Source organism: Chenopodium quinoa, unplaced genomic scaffold, assembly GCF_001683475.1.
Source record: "Chenopodium quinoa cultivar QQ74 unplaced genomic scaffold, ASM168347v1, whole genome shotgun sequence".
Taxonomy (NCBI): domain Eukaryota; kingdom Viridiplantae; phylum Streptophyta; class Magnoliopsida; order Caryophyllales; family Amaranthaceae; genus Chenopodium; species Chenopodium quinoa.
Genome location: NW_018744304.1, coordinates 7,133,550 through 7,152,606, shown reverse-complemented (window position 1 = coordinate 7,152,606; position 19,057 = coordinate 7,133,550). Strand labels below are relative to the sequence as shown.

Here is a 19,057-nt window from a genome sequence, read left to right as displayed (position 1 = left end):
ATTTTTGTTATTTGTGTATTTAAGTTCAATTGTTATAGTTCAAAAAATAGGAAGTAAAAAAAAAACTAGCAAAAACTAAAAAGCATCTAAAAACAAATTGCAAAGTAGGTTTTAAATAAATAAAAAGACCCAAAAAAAAATCAGCTTATTGGTTCGGTTCGGATATTTAGTTCGGGTACCCGTATTTTCGGGTATCCGAATTTACGGGTACCCGAACCTTATCGGAACGGTTTCGGGAATCGGTTTGCCTTAACGGTTATCGGGTACCCGAACCAATAACGTTATCGGAACGGGTACCCGTCCCATGCTCTCCCCTAATAATTTCTATATACACGGTTTCAATAATAATAATAAAAAAATTCTATATATACACCCCCAATTCATCTGCTTTCTCCCTTTAAGGTATTTCGTTTAAAAAAAAAAACCTAATTAAGTACTAGGGTTTACCTCATTATCTCCTAGTTCTCTTTCATTGTATACACGTAGAGTTCTTCAATTCTTCAATGGCTGCTGTGGGAAAAGTCAGTGGTAAAGGCAAACGGAAAATCGACATTATTCCGATCGACAACAAATCCAGGAAACTAGTTACGTTTTCGAAACGCCGTGTCGGGTTGTTCAAGAAGGCAAGCGAATTGTGTTCAATGTGCGGCGTTGAGTGTGCGGTTGTTTCATTCTCTCCTGCAGGAAAGGCGTACTCTTTCGGACACCCGAACGCAGACGAAATAATTGGTCGTGCTTTTCCTACTTCTCGATTGGACGAGGACGTTCTTGCGCAGCCGATTGATGATATGGGTTTGGATGATCTTGAGCGATTTAAGGTTGCGTTAGAGAGTTTAAGGAGTCAAGTTGCTTCGAAGGTTAAGGGAAATAATTAGTTCTTATTCTTCATTACAGTCGTAATTATTCAACAAAGTATTGTAAATGAAGATGTGTTGTGTATTGCTGATTTTGTTATTAGGGATAATGATAAATTGCCTTTTTTATTTTTCGCCATTGATATTTGGTTTTGTTTATTTAGATTCGTTATGGGATAGTTTTGTAATATTTTTGCATTAAAATTGTTTATCAATTTTATTTTTATCAATTTTATTTAGACTCGTATTGTTGTCTTTACGAAGTACAAAGTGAAGTATGTTAATATTTGGTGGATGCTAGTTTATATGTATAACAAGTACTTCGTAATAGCTATTCAAAAAAAATACTTCGTAATAGATCGCAATCTCTTGAATGATAAATACTTGTAAAGTTGTATTTGATACTTTTGAGATATTGATATGATATTAATTAAGAGATAGAATTATTGCAATAAATATTATTATGAAGTATTTTTGGAAAATATCTTGTGAAAAGTTAACTAATGTAATACTACCCACGTAGTACATATTAGGAAGTTAAGTATTAGGGTTTGATAGGACGTTGTCCTTTCAAAAAAATATAAAAATAAATAAATAAATAAACTATACTAGTACGTTGTAATGTGGTTGTAAGTATTAAATACTATGGATTAGTTAAGAGTCTGATTAAGATGCTTCCAATGAGTATCGGCTTTTGGAGTTAATCGACAAGGAGATAGGATGATGTAGTGTTGTATTGATTAGTAAACTTATAAGTTATAAGTGAAATTTGATTTATTTTAAGCTTTCCAGTTTACATAACTGTACCTAAAAAGGCCCATCAGCAGATAATTTTGTCAAGAATACATGTGCAATTGTTTGGATTGAAATTTCCTTTATTTTAATAATATAGCAAAAAGATATAGCAAAAGATAAAGTGATTATTAATTTGTTCTTTAACTTGAACCAAAAAAATGATTTAAGAGTCGGAAATGCAAAATCTCTTACTTGTTTAGTTAGTAAGAAAATAATTAGAGGTAGGGAATAAAAACCTCACTATTCCCGATTTATCCATTACCTATTCTCATGCCAATACAGAGGCGATAACAAGCAGACATTCAAACACCTCTATACTTCCATACAACAATACGAGGGGAAATGCAAGTGACGGTCTAATTCAAACAATTCTCTTGCTCTTGAGTCTTGACGATCACATCAAGTAATTAGTGAGGAGAAAATGAAATACACCTCTAACAATGGTAACTTATAGATAGCTCTAAACACTATCCTTAGTAGGTGTAGCCCTTGACAAACATACCCTTCTTGGCTTCTTCATCCTCCCCTTCGGCAGAGTACCTCCCAAGCTGAGCAAGGGAATTTGCCTTGGCACGCACCAAAAGAGCTTTTTGGGCAGCTTCTGCGTTCTCTGGACGTCCTTGCCATGTCTTAAGTACACTGTTCTGTAGTGCACGAGCATATGAGAAAGAGACGTGCCATGGGTTGGGGCTTTGGTTCATTGCGTTAAGGTTTAAGGTTGCTTCCACTTCTGATTGACCTCCAGACAAGAACTAATACAAACGGAAAAAATGATATTAGACCTCTTTGTACGTCAAGTTGACAAAAATAATCACAATCAAGGAATCAATAGACAATAATGATCAATTTTTTAGTCCTTATAATAATCGATTTTCTAACCCTTACAAGAGGGTGCCTTGCCAAACTTTCACTGCCCCTACTTAATTTTACCCCTTTTACCTGAAACCTAACTAGATCAGCTGGAGATTGAGGGAGAAAGAAAGGGTAAAAAGGAACATGGACCAATACGCTAAGCCACGTTCAGATAAATACCATGAACAAATTAATTAATGGGAAAGCAAAGGGTAAGTCAAGGCAGAGCTCATAAAGCAGCAACACCAAGCTAATTTAGAAAATAAGTCAACCCTCAGCCACAATATCAAAAAGTCATAGGATTAGACACAGATAGTTCATTTGAAAAGTCCCAAAGCTAGAATTGAGTGCACGAAATGAGGAAAACTACATAATTGGGATCTAGGATTTTCCATGGATCTTCTCTTCCCCACCCTCAGATTATATCCTTTTCTTGATTGCTATAAAAAATTAGAGACTATAGTCTCCTTTCTTCTTCCAATATACAAAGTATGATACAGGCACCTCTCTGGTCCCTTTGTCTGGTCCCTGGTCCCTTAGTTTACTGGGGGAGTCATTTCAGTTGTATGCCTGGGTTTCATCATTTGCATAGGCACACCGATACTCATATTAAAGAAGCGTCAAATGATTGATTTAGTTCATGTTCCTTGTATGTATATAATTATTCATTTTTATTCCCACCTTCCCAGTCCTCAATTTTTCTCCACAACGGTCACGTCTGTTAGCAACAAAACCTATGCTGATTTACAGAATTAAAATGAAAGAAAGTTTAAAAGCAGCATACCATGATTCCAGGAACAGCAGGAGGCACTCTCCTCCTAAGCATTTGAAGTGTATGCTTTGCAATGGATTCTGGAGAATCCTTTTCTTTGTGCTCAGCTCCTGGGGTAACCATGCTTGGCTTTAGAAGGATTCCTTCAAAAACAACATTGTTCTGAGCCAAGTAATAAAAGACTTCAGCCCACACCCGCTCAGCAACTTCCAGAGTCCTCTCGATTGGGTGGTCACCATCAAGAAGGATTTCTGGTTCCACAATGGGAACAAGGCCATTGTCCTGAAGCATAAACAAGCAATTACAAAAACAATAAATTTGAAGGACTAATCAGATGTAGGAATCAACTTATGAAGCAATACATTGAAGTCAAGAACCCGTCCAAAAAAACTACCATCTATGCAAGAACCTACTCTTACATAGGTTTATACAACTAGATTAGCTCATTCAACTTGCATAAAGAAGGTGAGAAATTTTCTTCATAAAAAAGAACATTATAGGAGCTCCAATTCTGCCTTACCAGCAGCATTTTATTTATATTTATTAAAAAAATAAGAAAATGAAAAAAAGCCAGGACTATCTGTCTGGACCCTTTAAGCTTCACCAAAGAATAATAATTTGAAATTTAGTACAAGCAATAACGCAGACAATCAGATCTCAGAACTTCAAACGCTTCATGTTTTTCAAAAAGATGTTAGCACAGAATCACTCTTCAGCATCGGGTCTCAACTAGGAGTATTGGCAAGTTTGGGTGGGTTATAGCGATAACCCAAACACAACCAGGTTGGGCTTCATTTGATCACCCTAGATTTTTCATCATACAGTATTTGAGGTCCTGCTGATGCCAACAGGAGGTGGCCTTGCTATGTGAAATAAAAGGCCATTAAGACCTCTCAGTTAATAAATCTTTTGCTACACTATGTTAAAATTGAATTTAGTGAAAAAGATGTCTACAATATACAGTTATCAAAGCTCAGACATCCAAACTACCAAATGATCAACAAAAATACTTCATCGCCTAGCCTGTTAACTTCCAATAAGAGCTTAATTTTATCTCCCGTGCTGGAGATTAAACAGGACTAGACTTGAAAGGCACCAGAGCACCACACAAAAATTATAGCATGGTACACACTTATATCACATATGATTCACAAAATTAATTACAGACCACTGTAAATCTAAGTGCTTTGAGTTGGTTAAAGCCAAACATTGAAGTCTGTCTAAAATAAGCTAAAAACATTTCAAAGAAAAGCATCAAGTTTTTTGTGTACCTGAGAAACAGCAGCATAACGAGCAAGTCCCCAAGCAGCTTCCTTAACAGCTAAAGCAGAAGGTCCACATGGAATACTTACAACTGTACGCCTATGTTTGTAAAAACCAAGCAGGCAAATTATCAAGATATTTGCAGAAGATGGGAAAAACAAAATTTAGCTTCTTAGCATCTGAATAAGGGATCGATACCAAAAGTATCTTTGCTAAACATTTCAAAAACCCCAACCCCTAGCCCCAAAGAAATCGATATAAGAGAATAATTCTGAGTTGAGCACAGGTTAAATTTGGCTCACCATTTTGCAAAGCGAGCACCCTGTTGATAGTACTTGGCAGATCTTGAAGCCAAACCGTCTAACCCTTGGCACCAAGATTCATTATTTGACCCTGGCAATGGAGACAAACCCTGAAAGGTAGACGAAAGAAACAGAAATGTGAGGAAAATACAAAGCCATCAATGTGCATTAGTTATACAATACAAGACAATCATGAAGGTTTGGAAGACACAAACAGCTTCTTCAATAACCATACCTTGTCAACTTTGATGCCAGGTACAATGTTTTGTTCACGTAGACAGTCCACAAACTTCTTTCCATCTGTTGTAGACTGGTAAAGTGTTTCCTCAAATAGGATGGAACCAGAAATATATTCACCTAGCCCAGGAGTCGTAAGGAGAAGCTGCCTGTACGCCTGGCGATTAGCTTCTGTGTTATCTAAGCCAATAGACGCCAACCTTTTTCCACAAGTTGCATTAGATTCATCAATGGCAAGGATACCACGTCCAGGAGAGGCAATAGTTTTCTGCAGAATAATAACAAAAATTTTATATACAGATAAAAATGACGAGACTATTAGAAGTAAATTAAAGAAAAGTCTGAAGGCATGAATCAAACCACAAATGAAATAAAAAAAAATGTCTTCAGAAGACTAGAAAGATAACAGGGAACTCGGATGGAAGCATCTTTTGTGTTTAACACTTTGGTAAACAAGATGTCACTGCTACATTTTGGTCTGTAACAAACCATCTACTCTATTCGATAGGTGTTTTTTTTTTTTTTTTTTTTTTTTGGCTCCTATACACCTATGAATTCATTATATTCTCTTAAAAAATATGGAGTAAGAAAATTAGCAGGAGAAGAGGAAAAAACACAAAGAACACTTAGATTACATGTCACGCACACCATCAATACACTTCTTGTCTCACAAAATTCCTCACATTCAGTAATCCAAGGTATGGGGATTTAACATCCATATAGAAAATCATCAACAAGGCAACCTCTTAACAACCATAATTATTAGACAACGTTAATACTCTTGTATCAGATTCAACTTGCAATTACTACACCACACTCACCACACTCAAGTTACGGAATAAAGATATAACAAAAACACGGATATAATAGCTTTTGTCTTTTGAACTAAGCACTCATCCAGCAGGATTCAAAGCTACAAATTAATCTAACTCGGTTTTATGATCTAATTCTTTTACTAAAGACCATACAGGATTCGTTCTCTTCACCTCATCAGAAGCTCAAATTTAGCTATAAAATGAACTTTGTAGCTCATTTTCACAACTCATGAACTTATTTTAATTAATAAAAAGCATTTCAAGGGAACAAGCATATACTAGTATTAACTTCCATCATTCAAACTAAACATTTTACAGCATGATTCAAACATACAAATTGTTTGGGTCCAATTTAGTCCAATTGGGCTTAGGCATTAAATGATCCAATTAAAAGCCCAAGGTCAAGGTTCATCTCTCCAATTGTGCTAAAGTCAAAGATCAGCCCTCAAGGCAAGCCAATTGGGCTAAGGCCCAACTTCTCCATGTATGAAGAGGTATAAAAGCCATCAATATTACATTTTTACATAGATTCTCATATATTCTCATTAATTCAAGCAAAGCCTCAAGCAACTAACTCTCTTGCATAGTCTTCTCTTTCAACACATTGTACTGACTTTAGCATCGGAGGGGTCTTCCTCGGCAACACCCCCGAGGCTAGTTTACGTGTGTTTACTGTGTAGGAAACCTTCGGCCCAACATAACTTGGACCGAATCTAGTCTTCTCCGTTTCATCGGACCTTCGGCAAGGTCCCATTGTTTTCAGTTCGTGCACAATCAGACTCTCACTGTAGAGCTGATAGATACCCTACAAGATAGGGTAGACGCTGCCGAGCACGACAAGAAGGTAGCCGAAGAGGAGTTAAAGCTTGCTAAGCTGAAGCAAGCAGCAGCTGAAGAGAAGCAGCAGAAGGGTGAGGAATACGAGAAAAAAGCTGCTGAAGCCCTCAAAACCTTCTGCGACGCTATGGAGAAGGAAGTTTTTCCCCCACTGATGGAAGGGGAAAAATTCCTCCAAGAGCACATGGGAGTGGACGTCTCCAAATTCAAGGCTGCCATTGAGAGCCGAATTCAGGAAGGAGCTGCTGCACAAGCTGAAGTGCAGCAACGGCTAGAAGCTCTTGAAGCCAGCAGAATGGCTGCTGAAGAGCTGCTCCAAGCCAGGGATGTCCAACTCTCAGAGGCTGCTGCTGCTGAAGCTCAGAGAGCTAAGCTTCAAGAGGCTGAGGATCAGCTGATGGCCAAAAAGGAAGAAGTGGCCCAGGCTCAGACAGAGGCTTCCCAAGTTCAGCAGGAGCTGAATGAGCTGAAAGGTTCCTCCTCCAAGCTCGCCGATGAGCTGAAGAAATCCAAGGAAGACTTGGAGGAGACCCAGAAAAAGTTGGCTGATGCTGAGGCTCTACTCAAAGTCCGTGTCTATACCCAGGAAGAATATGAAATGGGTTTCAGAAACGGGTTCAGAGTATGCCGAAGAGTCTGCCTTCATGCTGAGCCGAAGCTGGACTGGTCCAAATGTGCTGAATGGGTCCAGAATCCCGAAGACCCTCATATGAAGTATGCAACTCCAGTCAAAGCTGAAATTCTTAAGGCTGAGGAAGCCGAAGAAGAAGCTGAGAGAATGGAGTTGGAGGCTGAACAGAGGGAAAGGGAGGCTCGGCAGAGTGCAAAGCCTGCTTCTTCTGCTGCTGGGGCTGAGACCACCATGGGGCTCAACAAGACCAGTCTGATCCTCGGGCTGAAGCATAGGAACTCGGGCAGTCGTCTTCAGAATCTTGCGGTTCATCATGCGCTCAACTTTAGACTTGCCGCTTTCTGAATTTTTTGCCTTGTTTTTTGCTTCAGCTTGCCTTGTCGTACAAAACAGTTTAATTTTTTGCTTCTGTACGTATTTCGGCAGCTGTTATTTTCCGCTTGTGGGCGGCTGCCGATACAGTTTATTTGAACTTGTAGCTCAATTTCTGAGCATAAATTATTAATTTGATGTTCTTTTCTTCAGCTGCTTTGTTTTTGAATGCTTTACTGTTTCTTCAATTGTGCTGAACATAAACTTGCACTGGTAACGCTTCTTGCCATCCGAGAAATTGAAGTATGGCTTCAGCTGAATAAACAATTTCTTTATTTCTTCAAAATGGGTATTCGAAACACAGGGCCAACTGAAGGCAATGCTTCGGATAACGCCTTTGGAGAACAAATCTTACTAGAGCTTGACTTCAGCTGAAAGACTAGAGTTCTTTAAAAAATGGATATCCGAAACACAGGGCCAACTGAAGGCAATGTTTCGGATAATAGCTTTCTGGGATACAAGGCTCAGTTAAGGCAATATCTCAATTCATGTCTTTGGAGAACAAGTCTTACTGAAGTTGGACTTCAGCTGAAAGACCAGTGTTCTTTAAAAAGACGGATATCCGAAACACAGGGCCAACTGAAGGCAATGTTTCGGATAATGGCTTTCTGGGATACAAGGCTCAGTTAAGGCAATATCCCAACTCATGTCTTTGGAGAACAAGTCTTACTGAAGTTTGACTTCAGCTGAAAGACCAGTGTTCTTTAAAAAGACGGATATCCGAAACACAGGGCCAACTGAAGGCAATGTTTCGGATAATGGCTTTCTGGGATACAAGGCTCAGTTAAGGCAATATCCCAACTCATTCTTTGGAGAACAAGTCTTACTGAAGTTTGACTTCAGCTGAAAGACCAGTGTTCTTTAAAAAGACGAGTTTTGTCAGCAATCTGAAACCCAGTTACCCGAAGGCGAAGGTTTCAGACGAGGCTGAATAAACAATTTTCAACTGTTGCTGTTATCCTTGATTTTCTGTCTATCTTTGAAAAATGGATATCCGAAACACAGGGCCAACTGAAGGCAATGTTTCGGATAATGGCTTTCTGGGATACAAGGCTCAGTTAAGGCAATATCCCAGAATTGTCCATGGACTCATGTCTTTGGAGAACAAGTCTTACTGAAGTTGGACTTCAGCTGAAAGACCAGTGTTCTTTAAAAAGACGAGTTTTTGTCAGCAATCTGAAACCCAGTTACCCGAAGGCGAAGGTTTCAGACGAGGCTGAATAAAAAACCCTTAAAGAGTAGATAGAACCGAGAAAACTTTGAAAGGATAAAAAGTTGTAAACATTTATATAAATGGCGGCTCCAAGGCCTTTCATTAGTTCAAAATGTACTTACAAAGATTGTTCTGCCCCGAAGGGTTTACACATGATATTTTTTCAGTACATCAGCGTTCCAGTGATTTTTCAACTCAGTTCCATCCAACTGCCGAAGTCGGTATGTCACTGGCTGAAGCTCATCACAGATTTCATAAGGTCCCTCCCATGCAGCTGAGAGTTTCCCATGGATTCGGCCTTTCTGAACTGCAGCAGCATTCCGAAGGACAAGGTCTCCAATTCTAAGAGGCCTTGCATGGACCCTTCGGTTATAAAATTTGCTGATTCTCTGCTTATAAGCGGCCATTCTGTCTCGGGCTGAGTCTCTTACTTCGTCGAGGAAATCGAGAGATTCCCTCATCAGTTGCTCATTCTCAGCCGAGAAGTGGTGCACTCGTAGGCTCTCAGAGCCGATTTCCACTGGAAGGACGGCTTCGGCACCATACACCAGTTCAAAAGGTGAATAGCCCGTTGCCTCTTTTTCAGTTGTCCGAAGGGACCAAAGGGTTCCAGGGAGCTCATCCAGCCACTTGGACTTTTGATCTTCCACCCTCTTCTTGAGGGCATTTAGGATCTGTTTATTAGCAGCTTCGGCTTGTCCGTTACTTTGCGGGTGGCATACCGCTGAATATGCCAGTTTGATGCCGAACTGATCTGTATACCGCTTCAACGGTAAGTTATCAAATTGCCTCCCATGATCGAAGACAAATACTCTCGGGATGCCAAAGCGAGTGATGATATTCTGCCAGATAAATTTTCTGACAGTTTGCTCTGTAATGTTCGAGGCTGCTTCGGCCTCGATCCATTTACTGAAGTAGTCAACACCAACTATAAGCCATTTTTTATGGTACACAGCCTCTGGAAATGGTCCCAGTATATCCAGTCCTCATTGGGCAAACGGGAGTGGATTAAGGATCGGCTGAAGATCCCTTGCTGGCTGATGGATAACTGGAGCGTATTTTTGACATTTTTCGCATTTCCGAACCAGCTCCTTAGTATCTGCGATCATGGTGGGCCAGTAATTTCCAGCCCTCAATGACTTGTGGGCTAAGGTTCTTCCCCCAATGTGGTTCCCAAAGATGCCGAGGTGAACCTCCCGTAGGATATAATCTGCATCTGTTGGTCCCACGCATTTCAGCAATGGGGCTGAGAAGGACTTTTTCAGAAGTTCCCCCCTGAAGACAATGAACCTTGAGCTGGTTCTTTTCATCTTGGAGGCCAAAGCTTTATCTTCGGGAGTTTCTCCCCGAAGCTTGAAAGCTAGGATGGGGTCCATCCAACTAGGCTCTGGGTCAGCGCAGCACACTTCAGGTGCTTCGTCGACACTTCTCTCTCGACGCACTTCTACATATACAGATCTGTTCAGCTCGGTAAGAGATGAACTGGCAAGTTTAGAGAGTGCATCGGCTTGAGTATTCTGACCCCTTGGGATCAGCTGAACCTCAAAAGTTTTCAGCTCTGCAATGACTGACTTGATCTTGGCAAGATAAGCTATCATGGAGGGCTCTTTGGCCTCGTAGCTGCCGTTAATCTGATATGCAACTAGCTGAGAGTCTGTTTTCAGGCAGACATGATCGGCTTCCAAGGAGATGCACAATTCTAGGCCGGCGATTGCTGCCTCATATTCGGCTTCGTTGTTCGAGGCCTTAAAAGAAAATTTTAGTGCATACTCAAAGGATTTGCCTTCAGGAGAAGTTATCACTACTCCTGCCCCCGAACCGTTTTCGGTGGAAGATCCATCCGTAAACACCGTCTAGACTTTCTTTTCACTGTCTAGCGCTTCTTGGTATGAGCATTCGGCCAAGAAATCCGCTAGAGCTTGAGCCTTAATGGCAGCCCTCGGACGGTAGCTGATGCTGAATTCGGTGAGCTCAAAAGCCCACTTGGCTAGCCTACCAGATTTTTCAACCTTGCCGAGAACTTTTTCCAACGGCTGATCAGTTAAGACCACTATCTGATGGCAATCAAAATAGGGCCTCAGCTTCCGAGCAGCTACTACTACCGCGAAAGCGACTTTCTCGAGTAGAGGGTAGCGAGTCTCGGCATCCGTCAGTGTATGACTGACAAAGTAGATCGGTTGATGACTTTTACTTTCTCGAGTAGACGGATGCCGAGATGCCGAGACTTTGTCAGTGTATGACTGATGGTGGCTGGGCTAACGGCCACATACAGGTACAAAGTTTCTCCTTCAGCTGGGCTAGCCAGCGTTGGGAGTTGAGCCAGATGCTCCCGAAGCTGTTTGAAGGCGTCTTTATGCTCTTCCTCCCAAACGAGCTCTTTTGTTTTCGGGAGTTTCAGGGCTTTGAAGAAAGGTAACCCCTTATCCGAAGCTCTGGAAATGAACCTCGAGAGGGCTGCCATTCTTCCAGTGAGCCGCTGAACATCCCGCTTTGTTTTCGGCTCAGGAAGGTCGAGCGCCGCTTTGACTTTGGAGGGATTGGCATCAATCCCCCTTTTGCTGACTATGAACCCAAGGAATTTCCCTGACTTCACGCCGAAGACACATTTCTTCGGATTCAGCTTCATTTGATGCTTTCTTAAGGTGGCGAAAGTTTCAGCCAGGTCCTTAACATGGTCCTCTGGTTTTTTTCTTTTGACGATCGAATCGTCGACATAGACTTCCATGTTTCGGCCCTTTTGATCGGCAAAAACTTGATCCACCAGCCTTTGATAGGTTGCCCCCGCATTTTTCAATCCGAAGGGCATCATTTTGTAATTGTACACCCCAGCATTCGTGACGAATGCTGTCTTTGCTCGATCGTCGGGGTGCATGAAGATCTGATGATACCCCGAGAATGCGTCCATGAAACTAAGCAAGGCATGGCCACTTGTCGAATCGACTAGCTGATCGATCCTCGGCAAGGGATAGAAATCCTTCGGACAAGCCTTATTTAGGTCCATGAAGTCAACGCACATCCTCCAGGTACCATTGGCCTTGGCCTTCTGAACCATCACCACATTTGCCAGCCATTCTGGATATTGGCAAGGCTCGATGAAGCCTGCCTCCAGCAATTTTTTGACCTCGGCTGCGATGTCTCGGTTCTTATTAGCGGAATAATTCCGCTTCTTTTGCTTAATTGGTCGACACGTTGGGTCAACATTAAGCTTATGGGAGATGAGGTCTGGACTTATCCTGGGCATATCAGTTGCCGAGAAAGCAAACACATCTCTGTTGTCCCGAAGGAGCTGAATAAGTTCACAACGGGTGTTCGGATCAAGGTCCATCCCGATTGTTACACATTTCTCAACGTCTCCTTCGGCCAACTCAAATGTTTCAGTCTGTTGGTCCATGTCCATTGCTGATGGACTGGACTCTTCATAATCTGGACTGCTGCCTATGTCAGCAGGTGTCCCAGTCTTTTTGTTCTTCGGCTGGCTCTCTGAGTCTTGCGGCTCAGCTGAAGAGCTAGCCTTTTCCCTTTCGGGCCCTTTACCTCTGGGTACAGATCCTTGGGCCGAAGCACGTAGGCCTTTCGGCTTTTTTGTGCTTGGCTCTCTTTCTTTTTCTTTCTCCTCCTCATCCTTGTCGTCATCTGGGCGACTACTGGATGGCTTGAGGTAGTTGCACTTTGGGCGTCCTTTTGGTTGCCCTGTATCCTTTCGGGGAAGCCGGCGTCTGAGACGTAAATCATCAGCTGATGATAAGTTGAGACGACCCCTTGGATCTCATGAATTATGGGTCTCCCCAAAATCACGTTGTACACTGAAGGAGCGTCAATGACCAAAAATTCAATCATGACGTTCCTGGCTGCCTCATCGTAGCCGATGGTGATAGGAAGTGTCACCTTCCCATCTGGATAAGTTGAAGCCCCGTTGAACCCGGATACCGGGTAGGGTACCGGCGTAAGGTGCTTGGGCTTCAGCTTGATTTGATTGTAGGCCTTTCGGAACAGAATGTTTGCTCCGCTGCCACCGTCAACAAGGACCTTACTGACGTCGTGGTTGGCCACCGTGGCGATGATCACCAACGGATCCTCGTGAAGGAACGTTATCCCCCGGCAGTCGGCGGCTGTGAACGTCATGTTCGGCACCGGCGATTGGGGAGATTGAATATCAGCGTTGTTCACCTGGTGAGTCAAAGCCCTAAGGTGTCGCTTGTGCTCCCTCCGAGAGTATATTCCTCCCGAGATAACATTGATCGGAGAGAATTTCCCCTCCGGCTTTTTACTGTTCTTCCGGGGGAAGTCGAGGTCTTGTCGAGAGTCCTTTGCTGACTTCTCGGACTCTTTTTTTTCGCGGTGATCCGCGATGTATTTTTTCAAGTATCCCTTCCGGACCATGTCCTCTATCTGGTCTTTCAGTTGGATACACTCCTCAGTGTTGTGTCCCGAAGACTCGTGGAACTCGCACCACTGATTTTTATTTTTTCGCTGATGCCACTCTGGGAGTGGTCTCGGCTTTCGGTAACTCTGCTCCTCCTTCGTCACGCTGTAAATTTTGGCGCGTGGAAGAAAGAGCGGAGTGTAGGATTCGTATCTGCCTGTGTATGAGGCAGATTTTTCCTTTTTTGGGTCGCTGGCCGAAGATTGCTCCGAGGCCTTTGACCAAGACTGCTTCAGAAATGTCGTAATGCAACTCAATTTGCTCGGCAAACCGATATTGTTCGGCATTCTCCACCCACCATGAGTAGGGGCGGTTCTTTATCATGGTCGAAGCTACTTCGGCATTCTCCCACTCTGAAAACCCGGGGAGGATATCCCAAAGGACAGCGGGAACTTCATCGTCCCGTCCAGAAGCGCTCGGCCCCTCCGTTCTCTGAGGAGGAGCCGAGGAAATTGGAGTCGCCCTAATCCCTTCAGCAGGGTCAGACTCTGCTCTTTGTCCATTCCAGATCCTAATCCTGTTCCAAGGATCGGGAATTGGCCTTGCTCTTCTTGGAGCACGGGCTCTACCCCTAACTCGTCTTGCCATTGATGATTTCGAAGAAAAAAGTCGAAAAAAGAGGGAAGGAGTTCGAATTCGAAGAAAAATAAACTAAAATCAAAGGAATTTACCTTAATCTGAAGCGAAAGTTGCCGATTTACGAGTTCATATTGGCAAGTTTCTAAGCTTAATGCTCGGGGAATTTGCGAAGTTTTGATGCGGGTTCTTGGGTTCACTCGAGAATTCTGGGTTTGTGTTGGTGAATAAGTGAGGAGAGATGACGCGCCTCTGATTATATCTCCAGAAATGGGAATACGGGGAGTCCGCGTTTCAATTTCTCTTAAATACCCCACTAAGTAACCGTTAAACACACGACCTTGCGATTAAACTGCCCATTATCCGTCCAACTTCCACAATCATCCGCCTTAACCGTTGTTATCTCATTAATTACGGTTTAAATTCAAATTTTTGGATTAATTAAATCATTCACTTCCCTCCTTTTCTGATTAAATCAAACCCGACCCGTCATCCTTCCGAATCGGGTCTGGGGGGCAAGTTGTTTGGGTCCAATTTAGTCCAATTGGGCTTAGGCATTAAATGATCCAATTAAAAGCCCAAGGTCAAGGTTCATCTCTCCAATTGTGCTAAAGTCAAAGATCAGCCCTCAAGGCAAGCCAATTGGGCTAAGGCCCAACTTCTCCATGTATGAAGAGGTATAAAAGCCATCAATATTACATTTTTACATAGATTCTCATATATTCTCATTAATTCAAGCAAAGCCTCAAGCAACTAACTCTCTTGCATAGTCTTCTCTTTCAACACATTGTACTGACTTTAGCATCGGAGGGGCCTTCCTCGGCAACACCCCCGAGGCTAGTTTACGTGTGTTTACTGTGCAGGAAACCTTCGGCCCAACATAACTTGGACCGAATCTAGTCTTCTCCGTTTCATCGGACCTTCGGCAAGGTCCCATTGTTTTCACCCGAAACACAAATTAATTTAGTTCACTATGTGAATGTTATGATCCAAATCTATAACTAAAAATCATAAAGGCTTCGTTCTTTAGTCACAAAACGAAAACAACTTAATTTATATAATAAGGTTAATATTAATACAAGTAGATAATAATTCAAGGCTTATATAGCATCCTTTAAACAAGTCGTCGAGCCCACCACTCATGAATATCTAAGAACACGACATTAATAGTAGGACAATTGAATAATTTTCACTAATTATTACTGATAGTGACTGACTATTCCGACCTACATCGAAAATCATAATTCGTACAACATAAGACCAAATTACACTGAAGCGACCAACAACCATGAAATAAAAATCAAAACTCGAACAAAAAAAACATCAAAATCACAGATCCAAATTTCAGACAAAATTAAACGATCAAAAACTCAGAATTGATGTAAAAACAGATGAAATAGAGAGAAAATTACAGCGGTTTGAACAAGCTCGTCGACGTAAGAGGAAGCGCGGACGACGGGAAGGGAGACTCGGCGAGTAGGGAAGGCGACGGAAGATGATCCGGGGCGTTGAGTGAAGGAGTGTTGACCGATCCAATTGGAAGACGCAGCGTTTAGCTTCACCAAACTTGTAGTCGCCATTGTTGTTTGTTAGTGATCTCTGTTAGTTTCTCTCTCCTCTTATATTAATGGAGTGATGGAAGTGTAAAGGTGAGGTCGATACAAAAGAGTTGCTTATAAAAGAAAGGGGGAAATGGTAGGCGGCTGTATAATGGAGTTGTTGGAGTTTTTCTGGGAAAGTCCGCGCAAATCGATTATCAACTTAGAGCATGTTGGTATGGGCTTTTTATAGGGTTAGTAACGGAATTGGGTTACCGTTTCCGTTAGAAGATGTTTGGTGAAAGAGTTAAGTAATAGAAATCGTTTCCTTCCTCTAACCCATTCCATTACTTTGTTTCCAATGTAAAATTTGGGGAAACAAATCCCGTTTCTTTCCTCTATCTATTCTCTCTCCTCTCATACAACAGATCTCCCCACAATCCTCAACTTTGATCGATCGAAGCCACAAATTCGCTGAAGAATTCTAAATTTCGTACTTCAAATTTCCAGAAATCAACAATCTCAAGGTTTGATCTCTCACTTTTTTGTTGAAGAACCCTAGTTTTTGAGTTGTGTTGAATTTATAAAAATTTTGTCTTATTGATTTCGTTTTGATTTTTCTACTGTATATTGAAAGATTGCTATTTAATTTGATTTTCGATCTATATTTTTTCTTTGTGTTGATTGCTATTTTCGATGGTGTTAATTAATTTCTAGGGTTTTCTGTCCTAATTTTTCAGTTTTATTTGAGTTTTATTTTTCTCAATTGAATCTCCTGTTTTTTGCTTCATGACGTTATTGCTAACATGATATCAATTTCGATTTTATCAAATAATACTTACTGATGTTTTGTCATGCAAATTTCGATTTTATGCTATTATAATTTGCTATTATTATTTGGCTTCTTTTCCCCCAAATTTCGATTTTATGCTTAATAGTAATACTTACTGATGTTTTGATCTGCAAATCAGCTTTGTTTAGCAAATGTCAATGGTAAATAATCAGCTTTGTTTAGCGAAAATCAATGTTTTGAGGCAGATTGTTAATGTTGTTTGATTGCTATTGCTTTGCTGGTTTTTAAGGCATATTGGGTCTCTAATTTTTGTTACTTGATTGCTATTGTTTTGCTTATGGACAAATCGACAACCCGAAAGTGCCGAGGTATTCTACTATTCCCCTGCTGTTGCCCCTCCCCCTTCTGCTATTCCCCTACTGCTTCCCCCTCCCCCCCTTCTGCTATTCCCCTGATGCTGCCCCTCCCCCCTGCTGTTATTCCCCTGCTGCCCCTCCCCCCTGCTGCTATGGTTTGGTGGTTTATGCATAATTTAAGTTCAATTATGTTGGCATCTAGGCTACCAAAAACAAACCACTAACTACCAATTCTATTTGGCATCTAGGCTAGAATATGTTATTTGGCATCTACCACTAATTTAATGCTTTGTTTATGAAATGATTATCCTGCTCTTGTTTAAGTTTCCAAAACTACTTTACACAGAATTAATCATACACACACGCACACACATATTTAGAATTTTTTTTTCAAAAATGGAGAAGAAATGATAATGTCTCTATGTTAAATGTTTGATTAGTGATTTTTGGAAGCTTATGATTGCTGTGTTGCTAAAGTCCTGTCCAGCATCAGTTCATTTATAAAAGTTATATGGGTGCTTTGGTAATGGATATAGACCTAAGATGCTTTAGTTTTAATCTGCTTGGCTATATGTCTGACATGGACTTTTCCTAAGATACTTAGAAAGATTAAAGATTGCTAGTGTAATGGATATACAATGTTTTAGACTTGAAAATAAATAAGGTCATAGTCATATGATACATGGACAGGTAGCTAAACTAGCCTTTCAGATTAATCAGATTAGGCTTGCTGGCTTTTCAGTGAGTTAATTTAATGAATTAGTGAGTTAATTTATTATGCATTTTAAAGATAAGTTATTTGATTAACTAGAGATTGATATAACTATTGTTTTGCCGTTTATCAGGTTCAATTGCCATTTATTTTCTGTGTTTCTTGTACAATGCCTCGACTTATGCGTTCTATAAGGAAGAAAAAGCTAAAACAAATACAAATAGTAATTGCAATGGTTATTATTATGTTGATGATGTATTGGATGTGGTATATAATTTGTGTTGTTACAATAAGGGGGGTTCAAATAAAAGATAGGAAAAGAAACAAAAAATTGTTACGGATGTTAGTATTGAGAGGGCTTTATAGGGAGAGTGATGTGAAATGTAAGAGGGAGCTTCGCGTTAATAGAAGAACTTTCAATATTATTTGTGAGATGCTTAGAGACATTGGGGGTTTGAGTGGAACAAAAAACATGTCGCTTCAAGAGATAGTAGCCATGTTTTTATACACGTTGGCTCATCATAAGAAGAATAGGTCTATTGGACATTACTTCTATAGCAGTGGAGAAATCGTGAGCCGACAATTTCACCTTTGTCTAAGGGCTTTTCTCAAGTTGCATGAAGTACTACTTTACAATCCCACACCAATATCGGATGATTGTGAAGATGAAAGGTGGAAATCCTTCAAGGTATTGGTATTTTCAAAGCCTCTAAATTTTGCTAGGATTTTCTTATTTTTGCTTGTTTGTAAGTAATATTTTTTCCTATTTTTGTAGAATTGTTTAGGGGCATTAGATGGGACTTACATTAATGTAAATGTGCCTTCACAAGAACGACCAAAGTATAGAACAAGAAAAGGAACAATTTTGTAGGAATGGTGATGATGATTTGGTGGCCTCTCTCCAAGATGTTTCTAACAATTTTGGGAAGATATTTGAAAATATCAATGTTAATCTTGGGACTATGGCTAGTGCATGGTCTAAAGCGGAAGAAAGAGATCAAATGATGGATGAAAAAGTGAACAAGGTTTTGGATGAGGTGATGAAGTTAGATGGAATTTCTTCATCCGAAGCTTTAGAGGTTGCTACAATTCTCATGGCGGAAGAACATAAGCTTTGCATCTTCTATCAAGCTCCAACTAATATGAAAAAACAATATGCAATTGATCTTCTTAAGATACTAGAATTTCAATGCTTTTGTAATCAACAACTTATGTGACTTTGCCTATATATCTAGCATATGATATATTATGGTAATTAGTGTTGCTCTACATTGTATAATGTATATCAAAAGTTAGCCAAGACATCAAAAATTAGAAGGAAAGCTATTTGTTTCCAAGTTATCTATGCCAAACAAGAGGAAAGGGATTAGTTATAATTGTTTACTTTTCCTTAGTAATACCAAAAAACTAGTAAGGGTAACACTATATATTACCCTTTCCCCTCCTAATTTGTTTCCATTCCCTTACATTTACTAATTTGATACCAAACACCCCCTTAAAGTGTTAAAGTGTGCAGTGTGTGTAGTGATCTGGGGAATATTCCGGGTATACTACGGCCCGCCCACTTTGAGGATGGCTAGCCTGCTACTCCAATAGTCCAGTGTGGTAATGAGGGGATGAGTCAAGGCCTTTACTTACGAGATGTTCGAGGAAGTACTAATGTAGTGTTTGTCGTGTTGAGAGTGATGGATAACTCAAATGCATGGTTAGAGCTTT

At 40.7% G+C, this 19,057-nt stretch overlaps 2 protein-coding genes across 4 annotated transcripts; one reads left to right on the top strand and one right to left on the bottom strand.

The window, feature by feature from the left end:
• Positions 1-1,788: 1,788 nt before the first annotated feature.
• On the bottom strand, positions 1,789-15,559 carry LOC110695777 (fructose-bisphosphate aldolase 3, chloroplastic-like). Its single transcript, XM_021873011.1, has 6 exons — positions 15,355-15,559; positions 5,074-5,343; positions 4,839-4,948; positions 4,545-4,635; positions 3,286-3,555; positions 1,789-2,401 (listed from the first exon to the last, which is right to left on the bottom strand). Exons 1-6 carry the CDS (start codon positions 15,520-15,522, stop codon positions 2,123-2,125), a joined length of 1,188 nt encoding a protein of 395 aa, XP_021728703.1. The 5' UTR covers positions 15,523-15,559; the 3' UTR covers positions 1,789-2,122.
• Positions 15,560-15,853: 294 nt separating this feature from the next.
• Positions 15,854-18,678, top strand: LOC110695779. 3 transcript variants are annotated; one of them, XR_002506207.1, is made up of 4 exons: positions 15,854-16,007; positions 16,635-16,641; positions 17,475-18,029; positions 18,117-18,678. XR_002506207.1 is itself a non-coding variant. In XM_021873012.1 (3 exons), the coding sequence occupies exons 2-3, from the start codon at positions 17,511-17,513 to the stop codon at positions 18,210-18,212; spliced, it is 615 nt and encodes a 204-aa protein (XP_021728704.1). In that variant the 5' UTR covers positions 15,854-16,007; positions 17,475-17,510; the 3' UTR covers positions 18,213-18,678. The 3 variants fall into 3 exon arrangements, 1 of the variants encoding a protein (XP_021728704.1); XR_002506206.1 differs by having other exon boundaries at positions 15,854-16,641; XM_021873012.1 differs by lacking the exon at positions 16,635-16,641.
• The last annotated feature ends 379 nt before the right edge of the window (positions 18,679-19,057 follow it).

Coding starts and splice junctions, on each gene's coding strand:
- LOC110695777 (XM_021873011.1), bottom strand. CDS start 15,522: ATGGCGACTACAAGTTTGGTGAAGCTAAACGCTGCGTCTTCCAATTGG. Junction 5,344..15,354: donor ACGAGCTTGTTCAAACCGCT/GTAATTTTCTCT, acceptor ATTATTCTGCAG/AAAACTATTGCCTCTCCTGG. Junction 3,556..4,544: donor GTTATGCTGCTGTTTCTCAG/GTACACAAAAAA, acceptor TTTATGCTTCAG/GACAATGGCCTTGTTCCCAT.
- LOC110695779 (XM_021873012.1), top strand. CDS start 17,511: ATGCCTCGACTTATGCGTTCTATAAGGAAGAAAAAGCTAAAACAAATA. Junction 18,030..18,116: donor AAAGGTGGAAATCCTTCAAG/GTATTGGTATTT, acceptor CTATTTTTGTAG/AATTGTTTAGGGGCATTAGA.